Source organism: Miniopterus schreibersii (genome assembly GCF_964146895.1).
Source record: "Miniopterus schreibersii genome assembly, chromosome: 2".
Taxonomy (NCBI): domain Eukaryota; kingdom Metazoa; phylum Chordata; class Mammalia; order Chiroptera; family Miniopteridae; genus Miniopterus; species Miniopterus schreibersii.
The window spans coordinates 77448132-77468025 of record NC_138102.1 but is presented as its reverse complement, the minus strand read 5'-3'; the positions used below and the strand labels follow the sequence as shown (position 1 = coordinate 77468025).

The following is a 19894-nucleotide window of genomic DNA, read 5'->3' as shown; positions in this document are numbered from 1 at the left end:
GTGTAGTGGGCTAAATTTCTAAGCTGATAATTTCTAAGCTGATCATTATTAAGGCTGGTACACCTCCACCTGTGATCTCCACAAACACTGAAGGATGAGAGGCCTGGGTGCAAAACATCTGACTGGGACAATAATTTGGCAACCATGTGCTGGGAGCTACAAAACCAAAGTAGTAATACTTTTTTTATATTATTATAAAAATAATAATTGGTACTTTTGATTGAGCAAATCTGGTATGTTAAATGCTCTATTACCTCATTTAATTAATACAACTCTATGAAATAGATATCTACTTTTGAAGATGAGAACACTGAAACTCAGAGTTTAAATAACTCTCTTAAGCTGATAGGTGGCAGATCCATCACCCTGTCCTGCCCACTGAACCCAGAGCATCACCTTAGCTCCAGCAGCATGGACCAGGCTCACCTAGGAGCACACAGAAGCCTGATCATCCTGCTCCACACCTCCTTCCCACAGCTGCCAGCACCCGGCATCACTACAGAGCAAATTCCCTGGACTTCTCTGTCTCTGCCCTGGAGTCTGCTCTTTGAGTTTGAGAATTTCTGGAATAAAGCAAAATTTGTTATCCCGAGTCATCTTACTTTGATTTTCTGGGGTCCTGGTCAAGCCTCATGGCTCTTAATACTACACAAACAGCAGGTCTGGTCTGTGCCAGTGAGGAGCTCAGCTTTGCAGCCAGCTCCCTACTAGTCCACAGAGGGGCTGGTGTTGGGGGGCTGGGCTGGGGTGAGGATGCAGAGCCGTCTTCCTTCCCTGCCTAAGTGCTTGCCCAGCATTTTCCATGAGGCACCGGAAGGGTCAGCCTTGGATGCCTGACTTGGGATGTGATGGGCATTTGCAGTCCTCAAAATACAATTTTTAAGACCACAGGTTGACTTCACACCCATTTCTTCTAGTGAGGCCATGTGAAAGTCTAAATAAGGCATAAAGGCAGTTGCTACTAGAAATGAGTTTTCTTGAGCAGAGGTGATAGGTATTTTTGCAGGGAGAAATAATTCTCTCCCTTCAACTGCCTCAGTAGAAGCACCATAGAAAGGGGTGGCTTTGGGGTCTGGGCTGGTGCAGGTGGTAAGAGTCAGTGTGCTGGCTTAGATTCATGAAATGCTCTGCAAGTGACGTCACTGAGATTTTCTTCATGTGTCTGGCCCTCAGGAAGACTCCAGCAGGGAGGCAGGTAGAGAGAAAAATGCATAGGAAGATGGTTTTATTCTCTCCAAGATCAAGAAGTTAGGTTCATTGACATTCTGGATATGATATAGATTAGACTTCATTTTTTAATCTATTTAAAGCTTTTCTAAACCCATGTAGAATAAGTATCATTAGAAGTCCACTAGCAATGCTACTGAGAAAGGTTGTGTGGTCACAGTTCCTGGACTCCTCTAGGGAGAAATTCTGTCAGCACCTGTCTTTCTGGGTATGTAGGTATTGTGCTCCCTTGAAGCCAGAGAAGTGGGCTGCACAGAGACGCTCCAAGACACTTTGCAGGTCCAAGGCACAGAGGGGGCAGCAGGACCAGCTTCACTTGGAGCTGGAGTGTTGATCTGAGGACTAGTTTCTCACTCACCCGATTTAGACCTTAGGCAAGTCTCCTAACCTCTCCAGGCTCACCTTCTTCATCTGTGAATTGAGGATCAATAATGATGACAATGAAAATGATGCTCCTCTCCCAAGAAAGTCATACCAATTCAGTAAATTAATTTATGTGGGGATGCCTCACCAGCCCAAAGTGCTCTGCAAATGTAAAGTGTAAATGTTTCCACATATTTGGGTCATCTCACCACAGTGGCTGGGAGAATGCCATATGCAGAGAATGCACTCAATACAGATATATTTACAATGTCCTTTTATAGCTATATTCTAAAAAGAAGGTTATTGCTCCAGAACAGGATATGAATTTTATTTATTTATTTATTTATTTATTTATTTATTTATTTATTTATTATTTATTTTTACCACAGACCTCTTAGAATATCTGATAAAACCATGAATGCTTTCTCAAAAAAAAATGAGCAAAAATAAACCATGCTAATACATACAACCAATAACATTTCACATACAATTTCTAGGGGCTCATAGTCTCCTCTACCTCCATCCCAGCTTAAGAACATGTTCATGCTAGAGATTTACAGCTCTCTGAGTGAAGAAAAATGAGTGCAACAATGATGTTTAGCATTTGCCTGAAAAATAAAATCCTAGAGGGAACATTTCTGAGGTTCTAATGCATTCAAATGATGCTCTTGTAAAAATAGTTTGTGTCTGATCATAACTAGTCTACTTGAATGAAAATGTGCTCAAGCTAAAAAGGTCTTTCCCGTATATGTGGCTACCCTCAGCTGACTGAAGCTTTTATGCAGAAAGCTGTGGTCCGGATACCTGAAGCCTCCCGGCTCCACAATGGGCTGCTATCTGGTGACGGCCGTGAGATTTTGTTACCACGGGTGAGGCGCCTGCGGGGCGCTCCGGTGCCTGCTCCCAGCCCGGCTTATCGGAGATCTGCGAGCCAACTGCCAAGGGCCCTGGCTGGGTGCGCCCTGGCCCAGCTCAGGGGCCTGGATTTTACCTCAAGCAACACACTGCTTTTGGCTGAGTGGTGTCCTTGCAAAGTAGGATTTAGTTTTGGGTGCAGGAGTTCAGCACCAGGGCTAGCTCAGCAGAAGTGGAAGCTTAAAAATTTACACCAAGATCAAGTCAAACCGAGACCACATCCAGAAATGGAAAATGAAAAGGAAAGAAAATAGTTGAGCAGGAAATTGCCACGCTTTGCCCACCCAGCTGGCGCCCTCGAGGGAGCGCAGAGGATATTTGCCCCCAATGGCGCTTAGAACCAGCCAGGGCGCTGGCTTTTAAGCCCGCAGGGCAGGCATTTCCTCCTCTCCTCAGGTGGTTTACGGCATTTTGGTTACTGGGTATAAGCGGCCCCATGCGAGAGGCCGCCCGCCCGCCCGCCTGCGCCCACGCTCGCCGCCGGGATTCCGCGGATCGGAGGCCCCGGGCGGCAGGTGGCCGAGGCCTGGGAGCTGGCTCCGCCGCCCCCGCCAGATCAGGTGGCGCAGCGCACGCAGCGGGACCGCACCCACGGAGAGAAATCCAGCACCATGTTCAGAAAGCTGCACTCCGTGTTTAACCCCAGCCCGCAGAGGAAGGCGGAGGCGGCGGGCGGTTCCTGCTTCCACCGAGCCGGCCCCACGGTGCGGCTCATCCGCAGCAGCTCCATGTACGTGGTTGGGGACCACGGGGAGAAGTTCAGCGAGTCCTTGAAGAAGTACAAAAGCACCAGCAGCATGGACACCAGCCTGTACTACCTGCAGCAGGAGGGCGACCGGGCCTGGATGTACTCACGCACCCAGGACTGTCTGCAGTACCTGCAGGAGCTGCTGGCCTTGCGGAAAAAATACCTGAGCAGCCTCAACGACCTGAAGCCCAAGCGTGCCCAGGGCTTCTCCTCCACCTCGTCCAAATCCTCCAAGGGAGGAAAAAAGGCCCTTGGTCAGTCCACCTCCAAAGAAACAAAGGTAAGTGCCGCTGAGAAGCGCCATTGAGATGCGAGTTCTTCCAAGAGCCTCGGATGCCTGTTTGAAAGCTGGCTCATCCGTGCCCAGTCAGTCAGTGTGCACATTCTGATCATGGCTCGGTTGTCCTCGGGGACTCTCCATTGCCGTCTGCCAGCCTGGGGAGAGTGGCTAGGCCCATGTTGATTTTCCACTTGGAGGCAATGGGGAGCGCAGTTCATGGTGTCCCAGAGCAGCCTGGGGGGGGGGCTCGGGCTGTGGTGTCAGAGGGCAGGGCGTTGCATGGTGCGTCTGTCATTTGCAGCCCATTTGATAGATGAGATCATACTTGCATGGTGTTTGGGTGACAGCAAATCATTTCTCAACAAATTAATGCTGCTATCTTTATTATTGCAATCACATCTAAAACTCCCAGTGAAAAGTGAAACCGTGTGAACAAGATGTTTTCAAATATCTAGCTGCTCAGCCCCATATGAGCCCCAAACAACTGGAGGCTTTGCTCCATCGGACCCTGGACCCAGGTATTTTGGAACGTGGGCACGGCCACAGAGAGACAGCTTTGCTGGGCATTGGAGGCTTCAAGCCCAGACAGAAAAAGCAGGAACTAAATGAAAGCTGTAAGTTGCATTCACCTGGTCGTTTTTACCATCCCAGTGTTTGTATGTAAGGACCTTTCTCTGAGCATTTCAATGATACCAGAAGAGAAGGGGGGAGCGGCTTCCTTTGTATCCCAGAAGAGCAAACTGAGGCCCGGCAATCTGATCCTGACAGGACCCCCCAATTCATTCAGTTACTCATTTCTGTATTTCCTCAATTTTTTTTAATGCTTGAGGTTTGAGGCTGTTTTGTTTTATATTTTCATCAATCGTTGTCCTGATAAGGTGTTCACAGCAGGCCTGTCTTTCCCACATCCTGGCTGTCTCCCCAGAGTGTCCCGTGGGCCATGCAAGCCCCATTAATGTTGAATGAATGATTGGCCCACTATCAAATCTCCGGGGCCTGGTCATTCAACTGGTTTCAACTGTCTGCATTTTATCCCAGATGGGAGCAGTTTAAATAATCAATTTAACTCCAATAGTATGTCATGTTGGGGCCCATACAAAGCGTCCTAGTCTTAGGTCCCAGTACTGACACTGCACCAGCTAGCTGTAGACTTGGGGGCCAGTCACTCCATTTTGGGGGCCACTTCTGATGCAGTGACTTCATTCCGGGGTTCTAGGCTCTGGTTAGAGTCCTTCTAGGCACTACATTTTCCTGTAGAATGGAGTCCTTTCTTTGTAGAACAGAGCTTCCTTCCTCCCTGCTCCCTTCCTGGTTCAGCTGTCTGAAGACAAAAGGGGTTAGAGGCAGAACACAAGCAGCTGTGGAAGAGCAGGAGCGGCTGTGAGGAGGGTCACAGGCATGGTACAATTCATGGATTTCCTCAGGAGATGCATCTTACCAGGGAGTAACCAGAAAGAATTTTAAAAGGACTTCGAAGTCAGTCAGAACAAAGCCTAAATTTTAACTCTGTATTTACAAGCAAAAGCTGTGTGCCTTTGTCAAGTTAAGTTTACCTCTCTGGGCTTCTATTTCGGTAGTGTAAGAATGGAAATAAGAATCTACCTAGTAAGGAGGAAGTAAGATTCTGCCTGTGATAGGACCTGGCATGTCCAAGGTAGTCCAGTGTTTACTGACTCTGAAATGTAAGGTGCAGCCTTTAGACAAGTGGCTCTCCACTGCTCCTAAAGCACGAGCTGTATGCTGGCGTACCTGAGAAACATTGGTGTGGGCTCCATGTCCTCATGAGGCCAACTAGCAAGGTGGCTTGTGCTTGCCTGGCTCTCGGTGCACAGCTGGGTCAGGGGACCAGGAGAGCTCCTTCCTTCTGGAATATCATCACCTTTCTGCATTGGTAGAAAATGATGTTCAAGGTTTAGGGTAAACAACACATTTTTTCTTGAACCTCTGTTATGTGTCAGATTGTCTCCCCAAAATCATATGTTTAAATCCTAACACTCGCTATCTCAGAAGGTGACCTTATTTGGAAAAAGGATGATTACAGATATAATTAGTTAGTTAGGGTAATTTCGAATTATTAGGGTGGGTCCCTAATCCAACGTCACTGGTGTCTTATAAGAAGGGAAAATTGGGACATACACGCACACAAGGAGAATGCTGTGTGAAGGTTGTATTTATGCTACCACAAGCCAAGGAACTACCAGTGCTTCCCTAGCACTGTCAAAGAGAGCATGGCCCTGTTGACACCCTCATCTCAGACATCTGGCCTCCAGAACTGTGAGATAATACATTTCTTTTGACCTAAGCTGCCCAGTTTGTGGTACTATGTAATAGCAGCCCTAGATAATGAGTACACCCCTCTCTAGGATCAACCTTTTTCTTCTCAAACATTAGTCTAAACACATCTCTGTTCTAGCATTTATCACATCCTACTGTGGTTGTTAGCACGTGCACCTCCCTTGGTGGACTGCAGTGAGCTTGATGAAACTGAAACAATGTCTTTGTCATTTTCCTACCCCCAGTACATAGCAGTGAGTACTTATTAGTCACTTATGGATGCTTTACAGACTTAAAAGTATGCTATCTTTCATGCTGTAGATCAGGGGAGAGTCAGCCTTCATGTAGGGAATGAGGAGTGTTCCCTGTGATTCTGGAGACCATGGCAAGCTCTCCCTCCCTCCCCTTTAATACAACCACAGAACCTAAGTTCCCCTGTCTATCTCTCTTTGGGGGGAAAGATAATGGCTTTTAAACTGTTTTGTTTAAAACTCTCAGTAAGAAGTGAATTTTAGATGTTGACCCAGTTTACCCAAACATGCAACCAAATCAAAAGTTCTCTGTTTGGCACTCTGATGTTTTTCAAAGTATTCTGTGCTATTTTTTAAATGTTAGTCATGACACACTAAATTGATTTCACAAGCCACTACTGGGTCAAGACCCATAGTTTCTCCCAGCCTAGAGTAAGACATTGCAACAGGTCCTGTTGAAATGCTAATGTGTATCTATGGCATGATGCACTAGGGTGCTAGATGGTCTGTCATCCAGCCCTCCAGAAATGCTGAGACTTGGAAGGATACCACATGGGTTGATGGAAAGAGGAAGTGAGGTGAACCTGAGGTGGGTGTGGGAAGACCCCTGGGTCCCTGCATGACGGGTCCTGGCCAGGCCCTGTGACAATCTGCTCCTCCATCAGTGTAAGAGGTAATTACAAAAATGAATGAAACACACTTTTTGCAACACTTAAAAATCAAAACAATCAAAACTTTTATATCTGAGGAGTTTTGTGTCAGTGTTGGACATGGGATGCAATTTGGGACTCATTGTTTGGATGACCAAATGTTAGAATTTCCAACACAGTGCAAAATTCATGTGGAGGAAGGAGATATATTTGAAATGGTCCTGTCCTGGAATGCAGAGTTTCTGAACCTATAGGGCAAGGCCACCTAACCCCCCTGCCCTGGGCACCTGGGTATTTCTGCTATCGAAGAGGAACAGTGAGGTCTCCTTCATACCTGCCTCCCCTACTTCTGTGTTGAAGCCCAGGCATAATTAGGAACAATCAGCAGTTATTCCTGACTTGTAATCATCGTAAACCCTGTGTGTTGAGTATCAGCCCTACACTACAGATGAGATAGCTGGGGCTCAGAGACACCAAGTGGTTTATGTAAGGGTGTGAACCTGATGAAGAGAGAGCCAGTCTCTACCATGCCAGATCTCACACTCTTGTTTATGTGTCCATGGTGCCTTTCAATTGGAAAACATATTTTGAGCTTGAATATAATAAAATATATCAGATGCGGGAGTGTGCACCTCAGGATGAGGTGTGGAGGCTGCTTCATCCTGCACACCTGGGCCAGGCAGAGTAATCCTACCCTGCACAGGTTCCATGCTTGGGTGAAGCTTCCCCATGAGGCTGGATGGCCTGGGCTGTCTTTGACCAGGAGAAACCCAGACCAGAAGTATGACCAGAAGGCACAGTGTAGGGCCTCTCCTCTCCACAATCCATGAAAAAAATTCCCTCTATCTTGACACCTTGTTAATTGTCAGACAATAACCAGAGTTATTCATACTAGACTTCCATGAACTTTTCCAAATTACCATATATATAAACTCATAATAATTCATCCAAAAGACTGGTAAACCCCAATTAATGTATTTTTAGAAATTTATGTAAATATATATTTTTAGAAAACTATTTTATATTTTTAAAAAATTAAAAATTGTCAAACCTGTTATGAAAACATTCTCCTAATTCTTAAATGAAGTATTTTTAGGGCATCCATGACCTCTTAAGGAAGTCATTTTCTAGTGTACTACTAATATATTATACTATAAAAATCTATTGTTTATCTGAAATTCAATTTAAATAGTCATCCTTTATTTTATCTGGCAACCTTAATTACATGTATGGCAAAAATATAGGAAATAAATGTTTGAAATAAAATATACCTATACATGTTATAGCCATTATCCCTGGATGATAGGTTTCTAAGTTATTTTTATTTTCTTCTATATACTTTTCTGTATTTTAAAAATTTTGTCTAATGAGGAAATACAATTTTATCATCAGAAAAAAATGTTTACCTAAAAAAGTGTGCTTTTGATGGTGAGCTCTGACCCATTACACAGTGGATGTTTTAATTATCAGGATCTGATTCCACATAAATATACTCAAACTGTATTTTACTCCATTAAAAACAAAAGATAATTTTCCACTCACTATTGTTTTTCCAGATCTTCCATCAAACTTTGTAACAGTTTCCTTCTTAAATTACAGTTGGAGCTTCTCAGAATATTGGTTTATTGAACATCTGCTATGTGCCTGGAGCCTTTCTAGAGGCTGGATATAAAAAGATAAGTAAGACATGTGCCCCCACTCAATGAACTGATGGTCAGTAGCAGAAACAGCAAATGAACAGAGCGTTACAGTGCTGCATGCTGAGTACTGAGTGCTGGGTGCTGAGTGCTGAGATGGGGGCCAGACACAAGGAAATCCACTGAATTAGACTGTGAATGTGAGAAATGACTTTCTGGGGAAGTGCTTTCTCTGCTGCCTAAAACAGACAAGAAGTCTGCCAGCTGATCAGAATGTGATGGAGAGGAAAAAGGGAGGAGGAAATATTGCTTCCAGCAAGTGCCTGGAAGATAGATTGGAAAATGTAATGACCCACCTAGCAGTCAGAAAGGGGCTACAGGAATTAAATGCTCTGTTATCAATCATTATTATACTATCTGTCATCTTATGGAGAGCTCTGCCAAGCATAATGAAATATTATTTGTAGCTAATATTGAATTTTTACTGCATTTCAGCTCTGCAAAGCAGACATAAGCCACATGATAGAGACCCCCACCCCTACCCCATAACTGATGCTCACAGAAAGCCTGCATTTTAATATCACTATGTTTGCAGAAAGTCTCCCCAATGGGTCTAAAAAATATTTCTCTTGAATTCAGACTCTCCTGCCATAGGGGAGAAAGAAACTTCTATTTGCTGTTGACATGGTCTTATTGTATGAAACAAGATTAAGTAGCCTCTACAAAAAATTTATTCTGAAAGCTAACTATTGTCAGAGTAAAACTACTTTAAATAAAAATCAATCACATTTGGCAGGCATTCTCCAGAATTCCACTGGTTCTTTTAAAAGTAGCAGGTGAATTTCTTTAGTTGGAGGAGAGGGTGGGGTGGGGTGGTGGTGCAGGGAGGGGTACACATTTTGCAGCCAGTTCATCCAGGCAGACAAATCAGGAATCCAAGCTGCTCAGAACCAGATGATCCACAGGAGAATTAATTAAGTTCCTTCTAGCTGTGGTAGGTAACTGGTAACCCTGGCCTCGAATAATGCCCAGGCCACACCATCTGAGCAATGTTCCATGGGGCACTTCAGCCAACTCCAAACTTCCTCCCTAGGCCAGCCCTAGCTCTATGGCCAGCCTCCCTGAGTATCTTCTCTTATGTGGCCCAGTTCTCATAGGAGGATGCTGGCTGTTGACCGGTTCACCTGGCCTTAAAGTATGAGAAGCTGTCCTCAGTGAGCATTTGGTCAGAGTCAGAGCATAATCTGAAATGTTTCCTCTTCACCTCCCATCAATACTCAAACTAATCAGCCATACAGAAGAAGGAAGTTCTGACACATGCTACAACATGGATGAACCTTGAAAATTCGCTATATGAAAAAAAGCCAATTACAGAAGGACAAATGCAATATGACTCCATTTATATGAGGTTCCTAGAATTGGCAAATTAATAGAGACAGAAAGTAGCATAGAGGTTACCATGGATGGGGGCAAGGGAAGTGGGGAGTTACTGTTTAATGGATATGGACTTTCTGTTTGGAACCAGGCATCGAACCTGCAACCCAGGTACATGCCCTTGACCAGGAATTGAACCTGCGATCCTTTGGTCCACGGGCTCTAACCACTGAGAAAAACTGGCCAGGGTTGGGTCGGTTTAGAATATCCCCTTACCCTAACCTCTGACAAAAATATTGCTGTTTACAACTGGAAGTTTATTCTGTAGAATCCAAATCTCTTGCAAACAAATACTGGCAGATCCCAGAAGAAAACAAGCAGATTGGAGAAGGCCATGTACCCAGAGGTCAGGTGAAACCAGCAGGATGACAGCTTATATGAAATGCAGAAAAATATCATAAATTGCCTTCGGGGGCTCGGAAATTAAAATGAGACGTACAGTGGACTTGGATTTGGAAAAGTGCAAAGGTTTCCATCTGGGCAAAGTAATCTGAGACCCAAGCCTGGGGTGAGGGAGTAGGAGAGGGAGGCTTGGAAAATGATAACCCTAAGCCACTGAAGGTGAAATGTGAAAGGCAAACTTGAGTGGAATTGGCAATGCAATACACAAGCTTTCAGAGAAAATTCCTTTCCCCTGGGGCTGCTGTAGGGCTGATGAAGCAACATGAGCCCTGTGAAACTCAGGTCTGGCCAAGTGCAACAGGTTGCAGGCTGCATTATATGCGGCCTTTCCAAAGGAGTCGCTGAAACATTCTGGGCTAGAAAAACATCAAGGTTGGGAGGGAAGCAAGCCACTTTCACCTGGAGTTCTGAGTTCAGAGAGGGAGGACTATTTTGGATCTTACCCAGGGGTCTTGATCACTGACCTCCCATTTTATACCACCACCTCTTGGTAAAGTAGATTTTCCTGTGATGTTAGCCTGTGCCCTGAACCTTGAGCCTCAGTTGATGCAGCCCTATGCTAATGGTCTCTGTGAGTGTTGATCAAGAGAATGTCCTTGTAGAGGTGGGAAACGCTCATGGAAGCTATAGGAAGATTGAAGAAGCTAGACTCAGCCATGGGTCCTTCCCCCATGCCTGGGAACCTCCTCCATGCCTGGGTCCCTACAGAGCAGTGGTTTTCTACTGCTGTGCATTAGAATCACTTGGTTATCTAAAGTAATTGGTCTGGGAAAGGGCCAGGCATACATACTCTTTAAGAGCAACCCAGGAGATTCTGATGCCTAGATGGGATTGGGCTGGACTGTAGAAGAATCAGCCCAATTGGGTTGAGGGTGAGGCATCCCCTCACTGCCTCCCAGGCTGGGCTCTTAGACTTGGTCAAGGGCTGGGGCTTTCATTTACAGGGAAGGAAGACAGGACTAAGAAAGGAAGGAGAGCAATTATTTATTCATTTACATTTGTGTATGCCCATACCTCATTTCATGAAGGGCTTGGAGGGAACTGATGAAGGTAATTGGGATAAGGGTTGAGAGAAAGCCTTTTTTGATCGATGAGACTTGTTCAAGCAGGTATGTATGCCTCAGCCACAAATAATGTCACCAGAGTGTCCCAATGTCTCACTCTCCAGCCACACCAGGACCTGAAAGCTCTTAACAGAAACAAGTTTTATAATGCTAATGTATTGAATGACTCATCAGAGACCCTGGAATTGGGACCTAGAAAATGCAACTCTTCAGTGTTGTCTAAGGAGCTTGTCAGTGACTCCCAGTGTGCCCAGGAAGGCAGTCTCTGCTAAGCATAGGAGAAAGGGCAAGGTACGGGAGAGAGACCTGAGTCTTGAATCCTAAAGCTTGAAGTTTGGGAAACAATCAACATATTTGAATATTTAGAATAACTAACAAGTGTGCAGATGAAAGGGCCTTTGCCCAACAGATTTGATAGACAGAGTTCAGTGGCTAAAGTGGTGATGTATATGCTAGTGGTTTATTTTTTTACTTTGTAAATTTTATTCTTGAGGGATAATACTTGAGGAGGCTCAGGAGACTCATAAAAGGCCACAGTAAAGGGCTCATGTTAAATTAACTAATGGTAGTGTGCTTTTTGTTTTCTAGGCCTTTGATAGTTAAGACACCAAAGACTCTCTTCTAAACCCTTCTAAATGAAACCAACTGCTTTGGGCTTCTCTTAGCTGATTGCCAACATCTACTTACTGGAGATGTTGAGGAATGAACAGCTTACATCAACTGTAGGTTGACCCAGATGAAAAAGAATGTGATGCCCACATGCAAGACTGAGACTCTTGTATTAAGCCAAACACTGATGGTAGTTGCTACTGGAGACTTAGAGACATCCTCTTCATGTGGAGATGGATTTTGAGATGCAAAAACCTGTGGACCTGGCATTCCTCTTAAGTAATATTCATTCTTCCTTTGGGGCTCAGTCCAGACATGTGGCTCTCTCCATTCTCTTTTTCTCTGTCTTCTACTTCACACACACAAAAAATCTCTAAAATGATACGTGTGATAGTAGAATTAGAAGAGGGTAGTCCTGGAGAAGAAGCAGTCTCAGGCAAGTCTTTTTTTCCCCCATTTAGTATTATTTTTATTAATTTCAGATGTGCAGTATAGTGGTTAGACAATCATATACTTTACAAATGTTTCCTCTGATATTCTTAGTATCCAAGTGGAGCCATACATACTTATTATAATATTATTGACTATATTCCCTATGCTGTACTTTACATCCTTATGACTATTTTGTAACTGTCAATTTGTACTTCTTAATCCCTTCACCTTTTTCACCCAGTCCCCTAAAGCCCCTCCCCTCTGGTAATGATCAGTCTGTTTTCTGTATCTAGGAGTCTGTTTCTGTTTTGTTTGTTCATTTATATTGTTCTTTAGGTTCCACATATAAGTGAAATCATATGGTATTTGTCTTTCTCTGACTGATTTATCTCATTTATCGTAATACTCTATAGGTCCATCCATGCTGTCACAAATGGTAAGGTTTCATTCTTTTTATGGCCGAGTAATATTCCATTGTATATATGTCCCACAGCTTTTTAATTCACTTGCATTTTGATGGGCACTTGGATTGTTTCCATATCTGGCTATTGTAAATAATGCTGCAATGAATGTAGGGGTGTACATATCCTTTCAAATTAGTGATTTGGGTTTCTTCAGATATATTCCCAGAAGTAGAATTGCTGCATCATATCAACCAAGTCTTGATAGATGAATAGGAGTGAGCCAGATGAGACAACCAAGGCAGAGGGACCAGCAAGAAAAAACACAGAGAAGATAAAAGAATATTGACTTGCCTATATTGATGAGCCCCCTGTCATCTCACTGCAGGGAGGATGCCTGGTGGCCTGGCCTGCTGTGCACACGTAGATTTTCAACTAGTCCCTCACTAGTCAGTCCTACACCCCTCTCCCAACCCTTAGAGTATCTGGTGTTGTCAAATCTGGAACATTTTCAGTTCCCAAGGTTCCAAATGTCCCCTCCTCAGCTGCTTTCCCCACTCATGAAGCTCTGGGAGGCCAGTCCCTCTGCCCTGTTACATCAATGACCATTCTTCCACTGATTTCCAACTACCAGAAGCTTTTGGAAACCAGTCTTTCACTGATGGCATCACTCCTATTCTCTTTGTGTTGGAGTTTTTACTTTCCCTCTTCCTTTCATTTTAGTGGCCTATCTGAAGACGGAAGGATAACTACATTTGGATAGCTTTCCACTTTTAACAATAATGATTTAGCCCGGCCCAGTGTGGCTCAGCGGTTGAGCATCGACCTAGGATCCAGACGATCAGGGTTCGATTCCCCTGTCAGGGCACATGCCCGGTTGCGGGCTTGATCAATGACCCTCTCATCATTGATGTTTCTATCTCTCTCTCTCCCTCTCCTGTCCTCTCTCTGAAATCAATAAAGATATATTTAAAACAAAAAACAAAAAAACAAAAAAAAAAATAATGATTTAGATGTATGTTGTGGTTCTTTAATATTTTCTGTAAGAAAAAAACTCTTAATTTAAAAATGTTTTCTAATAGTACAAAATGCATACATTTCACCAAAGTCTTGTAAACAAATTTCCCAACATGCCGGTCTGGAATTAAATCATATTTATTTTTACTACCAGCCCACTTTCAAAATGCCCAGATAAAATAAAAGAATTCTACACCTCTACACATGGTCAAAATAGCCCAGGTTAACACATATTGTCCCTTTTGAGTTCTCTATTTCCTAAATTCCTCAGGGAACTTTTTATTGGTTCATGCATTGATTCTGTGCCTTTCATGGAGAGCTCTCCATTGAAGTTTACCATGGTGCTTGAGCTCCCACAATGTCAGTCACTTGTGACTCTAGGTGGGCTGTTGTGATGCTGAACAAGGTCCTGGCGGAGAATGAATCAGGACAGCCAGTACCCAGTTAGGCACTCAGTGTTTTTTTATTAACTATATATATTTATTATTTCTTACACTTTTCAAACAATGATACTCATTTCTCTTCAATTTATTCCATGAATTAAGCCCAAGTTTGTCTACTTTAGGCACTGACAACTTTTAGGGATTAATTCCAACAAATCTTGTCCTCTCTTGCTTGCTGTGAACATGTCACCTACCTAAGGAACCGTATAATTGCCTCATTGGGTGTTTATCAGCAGGGAACAAGGAAGGCCAAACAAAGACTAAATATTTTGCCTAATGGTCAATAACCATCCTTAAGGAGAGAGGTAGATCTTTTTGCCCTTTGTCTCTTCCTCCTTGAGGTAATTGGAAATCCATCGACCTACAGCAATGTAGATGTGGAGTGTCTACCTTCCTTCCACAGAGCATTTATCCAAATTTACCTTTTAAACCATGCAGATTTATAACTTTACATACATTTAGTTTCAGCAACATTTAATTCTATTTGGCAGTTATGGCTGACTTGTGTGAGGGCCCTATGAGGTTGGCTCAGGCAACTCTCTCTCCTCCCCTTCACCTGTATCAGAAAGCAACCCCCAAGAAATACTCGCAGTTTAGCGCAGATGTGGCAGAGGCCATCGCCTTCTTTGACTCCATCATCGCAGAGCTGGATACAGAGAAAAAGCCCCGGGCTGCTGAGGCAGACCTCCAGAATGAAGACGTGGACTTTGATGGTGAGTGCCATCTTTGCGGGAGAAGGTGGGTGGGTTGTGGTCTCTGGAGTGGACTTATAAATGAGCCATCAGGAATCCCACCTCCCTGTTACAGGGAAACTCAGATTTGCAAGCCGGAGCCTGGCCCTGAGCTTGAGCCTCTCTTGGGGTGATTTGCTTTAGTTGTCTCTGGTGCCACAGCCCCAGCCTGCCCCTTTAACACTTGAGCCATATTTGGGCAAAAACCCCTTCCCTGTGGTCCATTGCCATAGCTGAGGCAGGGTGACACTTTTATAAGATTCCATGAGCTAAAGCAATAAGAAAAATGATTAAATGAAGGCATTACATGGAGTGTTGTTAAATAGATATAGAGATTGAGTTTCAGTTTTGCAAGATGGAAAAATTCTGGAGATCTGTCACTTAACAATGCGAATATACTAAACACTATTAAACTGTACTCTAAAACATGGTTGAGGTGGCAAATTTTACATTATTTGTATTTTACTACAATTTTTTAAAAAAGAAAGAAAAGAGGACAAGTAAACTGTATTTTAAAATTTAGCTTCTGACCCTACCTGAGCTACCTTGGCCCTGGGGCAGCACCAGCTGTTGGACACAACTCTGACCCTTCGCCCACTTTGTCGTCCCTCTGCACCCCTCCCTCAGAACTCCCTCTGTGGCTCTCCGCCCTGTGAGGATGTGTAGGGCAAGGGAGGGCCAGGGTGCTTGCCCAGGCCCAGCGCGGATCCTGGAGAGGGAGTGAGGTGAGGACAGAGGCCATAGTTTTCTCCTTGTCTAGGTGTGTCACAGCTCTCTCCTGGTGGGGAGCAAAGAATTCAACCATGTTCATGAGTTGAGCCCACTTTTAAATTTCATTACTCAGCTGTCAGGTTTTTTTAATCTTTGACTTTCTCCCCAAAGTGTAATTAATGATGATTTTATTCAGGGCTTACTGAGGCATCAGCTTTTGTACCAATATTACATTGTTCTTGAGTGTTTTATCTAATGATCAAAAGACTACATTCTTATTGTTTGTTGTTGTTCTGGCCTTGATTGCCCTTAATCTGTGACATTTTTGTTCTCACTGGGTTCTCTGGAATTTCACAGGTTATCCCTGCTCCTAAAGCTCATTGTACCCTGCAGGGCAGCTGCTTGCCCTCCTTTCTCACAAGCCCCTTCAGTCCCTGACAAAGAACAGTCCTCTCCCTAGTAGCTGAACCTGGGAATCCAAAACATTGGTGAGAGCACAGCACCTGAGATAGTAATCACTCTTAACATTTTGATGTATGTCCTTTCAAAAAGGTTTTAAACACAAATACAGACTCACTTTACTTTTTTAAAACAAAAATAGGATCTCTTTGCTATTTTGTCATCTGCTCTTTTCACCAAAGAATTTACATTACATCACGGCCATCTTTCCAAGTTAGTAAATATCGACCTATGTCCTTTTATATGTTTTTAAAATTGATTTTAGAGAGAGGAAGGGAGAGGGAGGGAGAGAAAAGCATTGATGAGAAAGAAACATTGATCGGCTGCCTCCTGTTAAGGATTGAGCCCACAACCCAGGCATGTGCCCTGATTCGGAATCGAACCGGCGACCTCTCCGTGCATGGGACGGTGCTCAGCCAACTGAGTCACACCAGCCAGGGCTGTATGTTCTTATTTTTAATTGACACAATTTTCCATTGTATTCCTATACCATAATTACAGAGTCAAATCAGCCTCTTTGCTTGGTTCTCCAGTCCTTCCTAGGAATTTGCTGCTGTATACATGCATTTGTTGTAAGTTCTCAGTCCTGTTCACTCTCTTTGTTGCCTTCTGATCTTCCCGGTGGTGAGTCCTCCTTTTCGGGGCCCCTGCTTCTCTCTTCCAGTGGCCACCAGCTCCCGGGAGCACAGCTTGCACTCCAACTGGATCCTGAGGGTGCCGCGCCGACACTCTGAAGACATGGCTGTACGTACCATACACACGACAGACGGCCAGTTTCGAAAAAGCACAGAGCGCAGGACCATTGGCACTCAGAGGAGACTTGAGAGGCACCCCATTTACTTGCCCAAGGCTGTGGAAGGGGCATTCAGCACCTTGAAATTTAAGCCCAAAGCCTGCAAAAAAGAGTAAGTGCTTGGGCCACATAGTGTAACCAAGATGGTCTCATGTCCTTCAGACCCTTGGGATGGTTTTGAAGGTGACTTGAGGCCCATCCTACATGCCGAAAATTATTCTTGTGTATTTTTTTGGATGGAATTCTTAGCTTAAGTTTTTTTTTGTTTTTTTTTTATATATACACTAGCCTGGCCACTGTTGTCACCACTCCTAACTGTTGCTTCAGCTCTGGATCTGCCTCCCTTTCCTTCTGGTCCGCTTAGTCCTTAGGCTTTGTGCCATCCTGTTTCCTTGTTTCCTCTCAGTGCCACAGACACACTGTGTACGACAAATTTTTAATGAGAGTTTGGGGTTGAAGAGGGCATAGCACGAAGCAGGAACCAACATCAAACCAATTAGATGACCTGCCTTAGAAAGGCATGGGCCACGCTCAGATGGAGAACTTCTTACTGGCTGGACCCGTCTTGCTATATTGCCACCATTTCTTGGCCTCTCTTTCTCTCCGGATTCTTCTCTCCCAAGACTAGTGACCATCAATAGCCCAAAATTCCTGTGACCCACTTATTCAGAGCAGTATGTTCTCTCTTGCTCTGGCCAACCCAGGCCACAATGGGGGAACCCCACCATTCAAAACAAAAAGGCCCATCTAATCTCATCCACCTGTTTCTCTTTGTTTCTATAAGATCCATTCAACTCTGATGAATTCAGGGGTTTCTAAATAGCATCTTCCTCCCATAATAATGAACCATGTACTGAACATGTTAAAACCAGGACCCAGTCCTCATCACCCACTCTTCTCCTTCAAGCTGAGCTAGAGGTCCATCTGAGGTCCATCCACAGCCCCATGATAACACTGATTTGTCCTTCACAAGGCCCAGCGCTGGAGACGTATTTACCACTCCACAGGAGTGGTAAATCAGAGCATTCTTTCTCTGTGTGGCTGGCCAAGCTAAACATAACCTCTCTGCTGCCTTCTTTCCTTCCAGCCTGGGGAGCTCCAGACGGATCCTCTTCAACTTCTCCGGAGAAGACATGGAATGGGATGCGGAGCTCTTTGCACTGGAGCCACTGGCATCTTCTGGGGAGGACTACTTCGAAACAGAAAACCCCAAAGGACAGTGGCTGCTTCGAGAACGGCTCTGGGAGCGGACAGTGCCCTGACTCCCTCAGCCCTGCAGCCTGGCTCAGGTTGGGTCCCTGAGAAGGTGCCTGCTTTCAGCACAGAACAGGGTGATTGGTAGAGTTGAAAATGGGAACTGTAACAAAATCAAGTCCATGAGCACACTACTGCTGCCCAGTTAGTGCCAATCATACTCACGACCTCCCAGAGGACTTGCCTTTGGAGACACTGGGAGCCAGGCTTTCCCTACACAGGCAGGTTAACTGGTAGTAACAGCCTGGCTGGTCATTAATAGCAGAAGGAATGGAAGGTTTCAGTGGGAATGTCCAGGCTGACTCCTTGGCCTTCCCTGGCCTGTTCCTAGCTCTCCATGCATCTCTCCAAGTGGCTGCTATTGTTGTGCTTCATATAGGAAATAAACTCACCCAGGGATTTCTGGGCCAACATTTTTAAAGAGGAAGTTTCTGTATGGGGCTCAGAAACACTCTGGGTATGCACTGAGGTCACCTTTTTGGTGCAGAATGCAGTTCAAGAAGCAGTTCCTTTCACTCTAACACTTTTAACAATGTTCTGCTAAATTAGGCTAAAGATGAGTTCAGTGCCCTGGCAGTGGAATGGGAGAAAGAATGTGTTGAGCACTGTCTTGAGACCATGCTATCTCCCCCAGACCCAAAACTAAGCTCCAGTTCTCACAAGCAGTTGGCTGGAGAAGGAGAGAGATAAAGTGCTTTTCTTTTCTTCTAATTCTCACCCGGAAAATCCTTATAGATACCCATGCAACGAGGTTATGACAGGTAATGTTTCTCCCTTTCCCCAATTAACAAGGAAAACGGACTCATTAAGTTCTTTTGGACTAGAAAAGTTTTCTGTATTTCAGCAACTGCCTGAATCAGAATTACAATTTAAATGTATTCTTTGCATTTCTCATATATTTCTTGCATGCCCACGTTTGAGAATGGCTGATTTGGAGAATACACTCTGTCCATCCTCACCTGTATTTTTACTGTTTAAAAAAATTTTTTATTGAATTTTTTGGGGTGATATTGGTTAATAAAATTATATAGGCTTCCATTTACCATTCTATAATACTTTATCTGTGTATTGTATTATGTGTTCACTACCCAAATTCGTCTCCTTTCATCACCATTTATTCTCCCTTTACCCTCTCCGACCTCCCTTGACCCCCCTTTACCTGTGCCTATGAGGTGTTTTTTTTTTGGCTTCAATTTTTCTCCCAACCCCCAAACCCCCTTCCCTCTAACAGCTGCCAGTCTGTTTTCTGTATCTATGAGTCTGTTTCTACTTTGTTTGTTAGTTTATTTTGTTTATTAGATTGCACATATATGTGAAATCATATAGCATTTGTCTTTGTCTGACAAGCTTATCAGTTAGCGTAATACTCTCCAGGTCCATCCATGCTGTCCTGAAGGGTAAGATTTCCTTCTTTTTTATGGCCAAGTAGTGTTCCACTGTGTAAACCATACGACAGCTTTTTTATCCACTCATCTACTGATGAACCCCTGGACAGCTTCCAAATCTTGGCTGTTGTAAATAACACTGAAGTGAACATATTCTTTCGAATCAATGTTTGGGGTTTCTTCGGGTATATTCCCAGAAGTGGAATTGCTGGGCCATGAGGAATTCTCTTTTTAATTTTTTGAGGAAATTTCATGCTGTTTTCTTTTTCTTTTTTAATCCTCACCTGAGGATATTTTTTCTATTGCTTTCCAGTGAGAGTGGAAGGGAGAGAAAGAGAGAGAGAGAAACACCAATATGAAAGAGACAGTTCAACTGGTTGCCTCCCACATGTGTCCCAATTGGGGCCAGGGATG

The 19894-nt window shown here is 44.1% G+C and overlaps 1 protein-coding gene across 1 annotated transcript; it reads left to right on the top strand.

The window, feature by feature from the left end:
* Positions 1-3116: 3116 nt before the first annotated feature.
* LOC308552993 (uncharacterized protein C13orf42) lies at positions 3117-18513 on the top strand (the record flags this gene model as incomplete). Its single annotated transcript, XM_081128486.1, has 4 exons — positions 3117-3533; positions 14713-14860; positions 16713-16953; positions 17929-18513. The coding sequence occupies 4 exons, from the start codon at positions 3117-3119 to the stop codon at positions 18101-18103; spliced, it is 981 nt and encodes a 326-aa protein (XP_080984612.1). The 3' UTR covers positions 18104-18513.
* Between the last annotated feature and the right edge of the window lie 1381 nt (positions 18514-19894).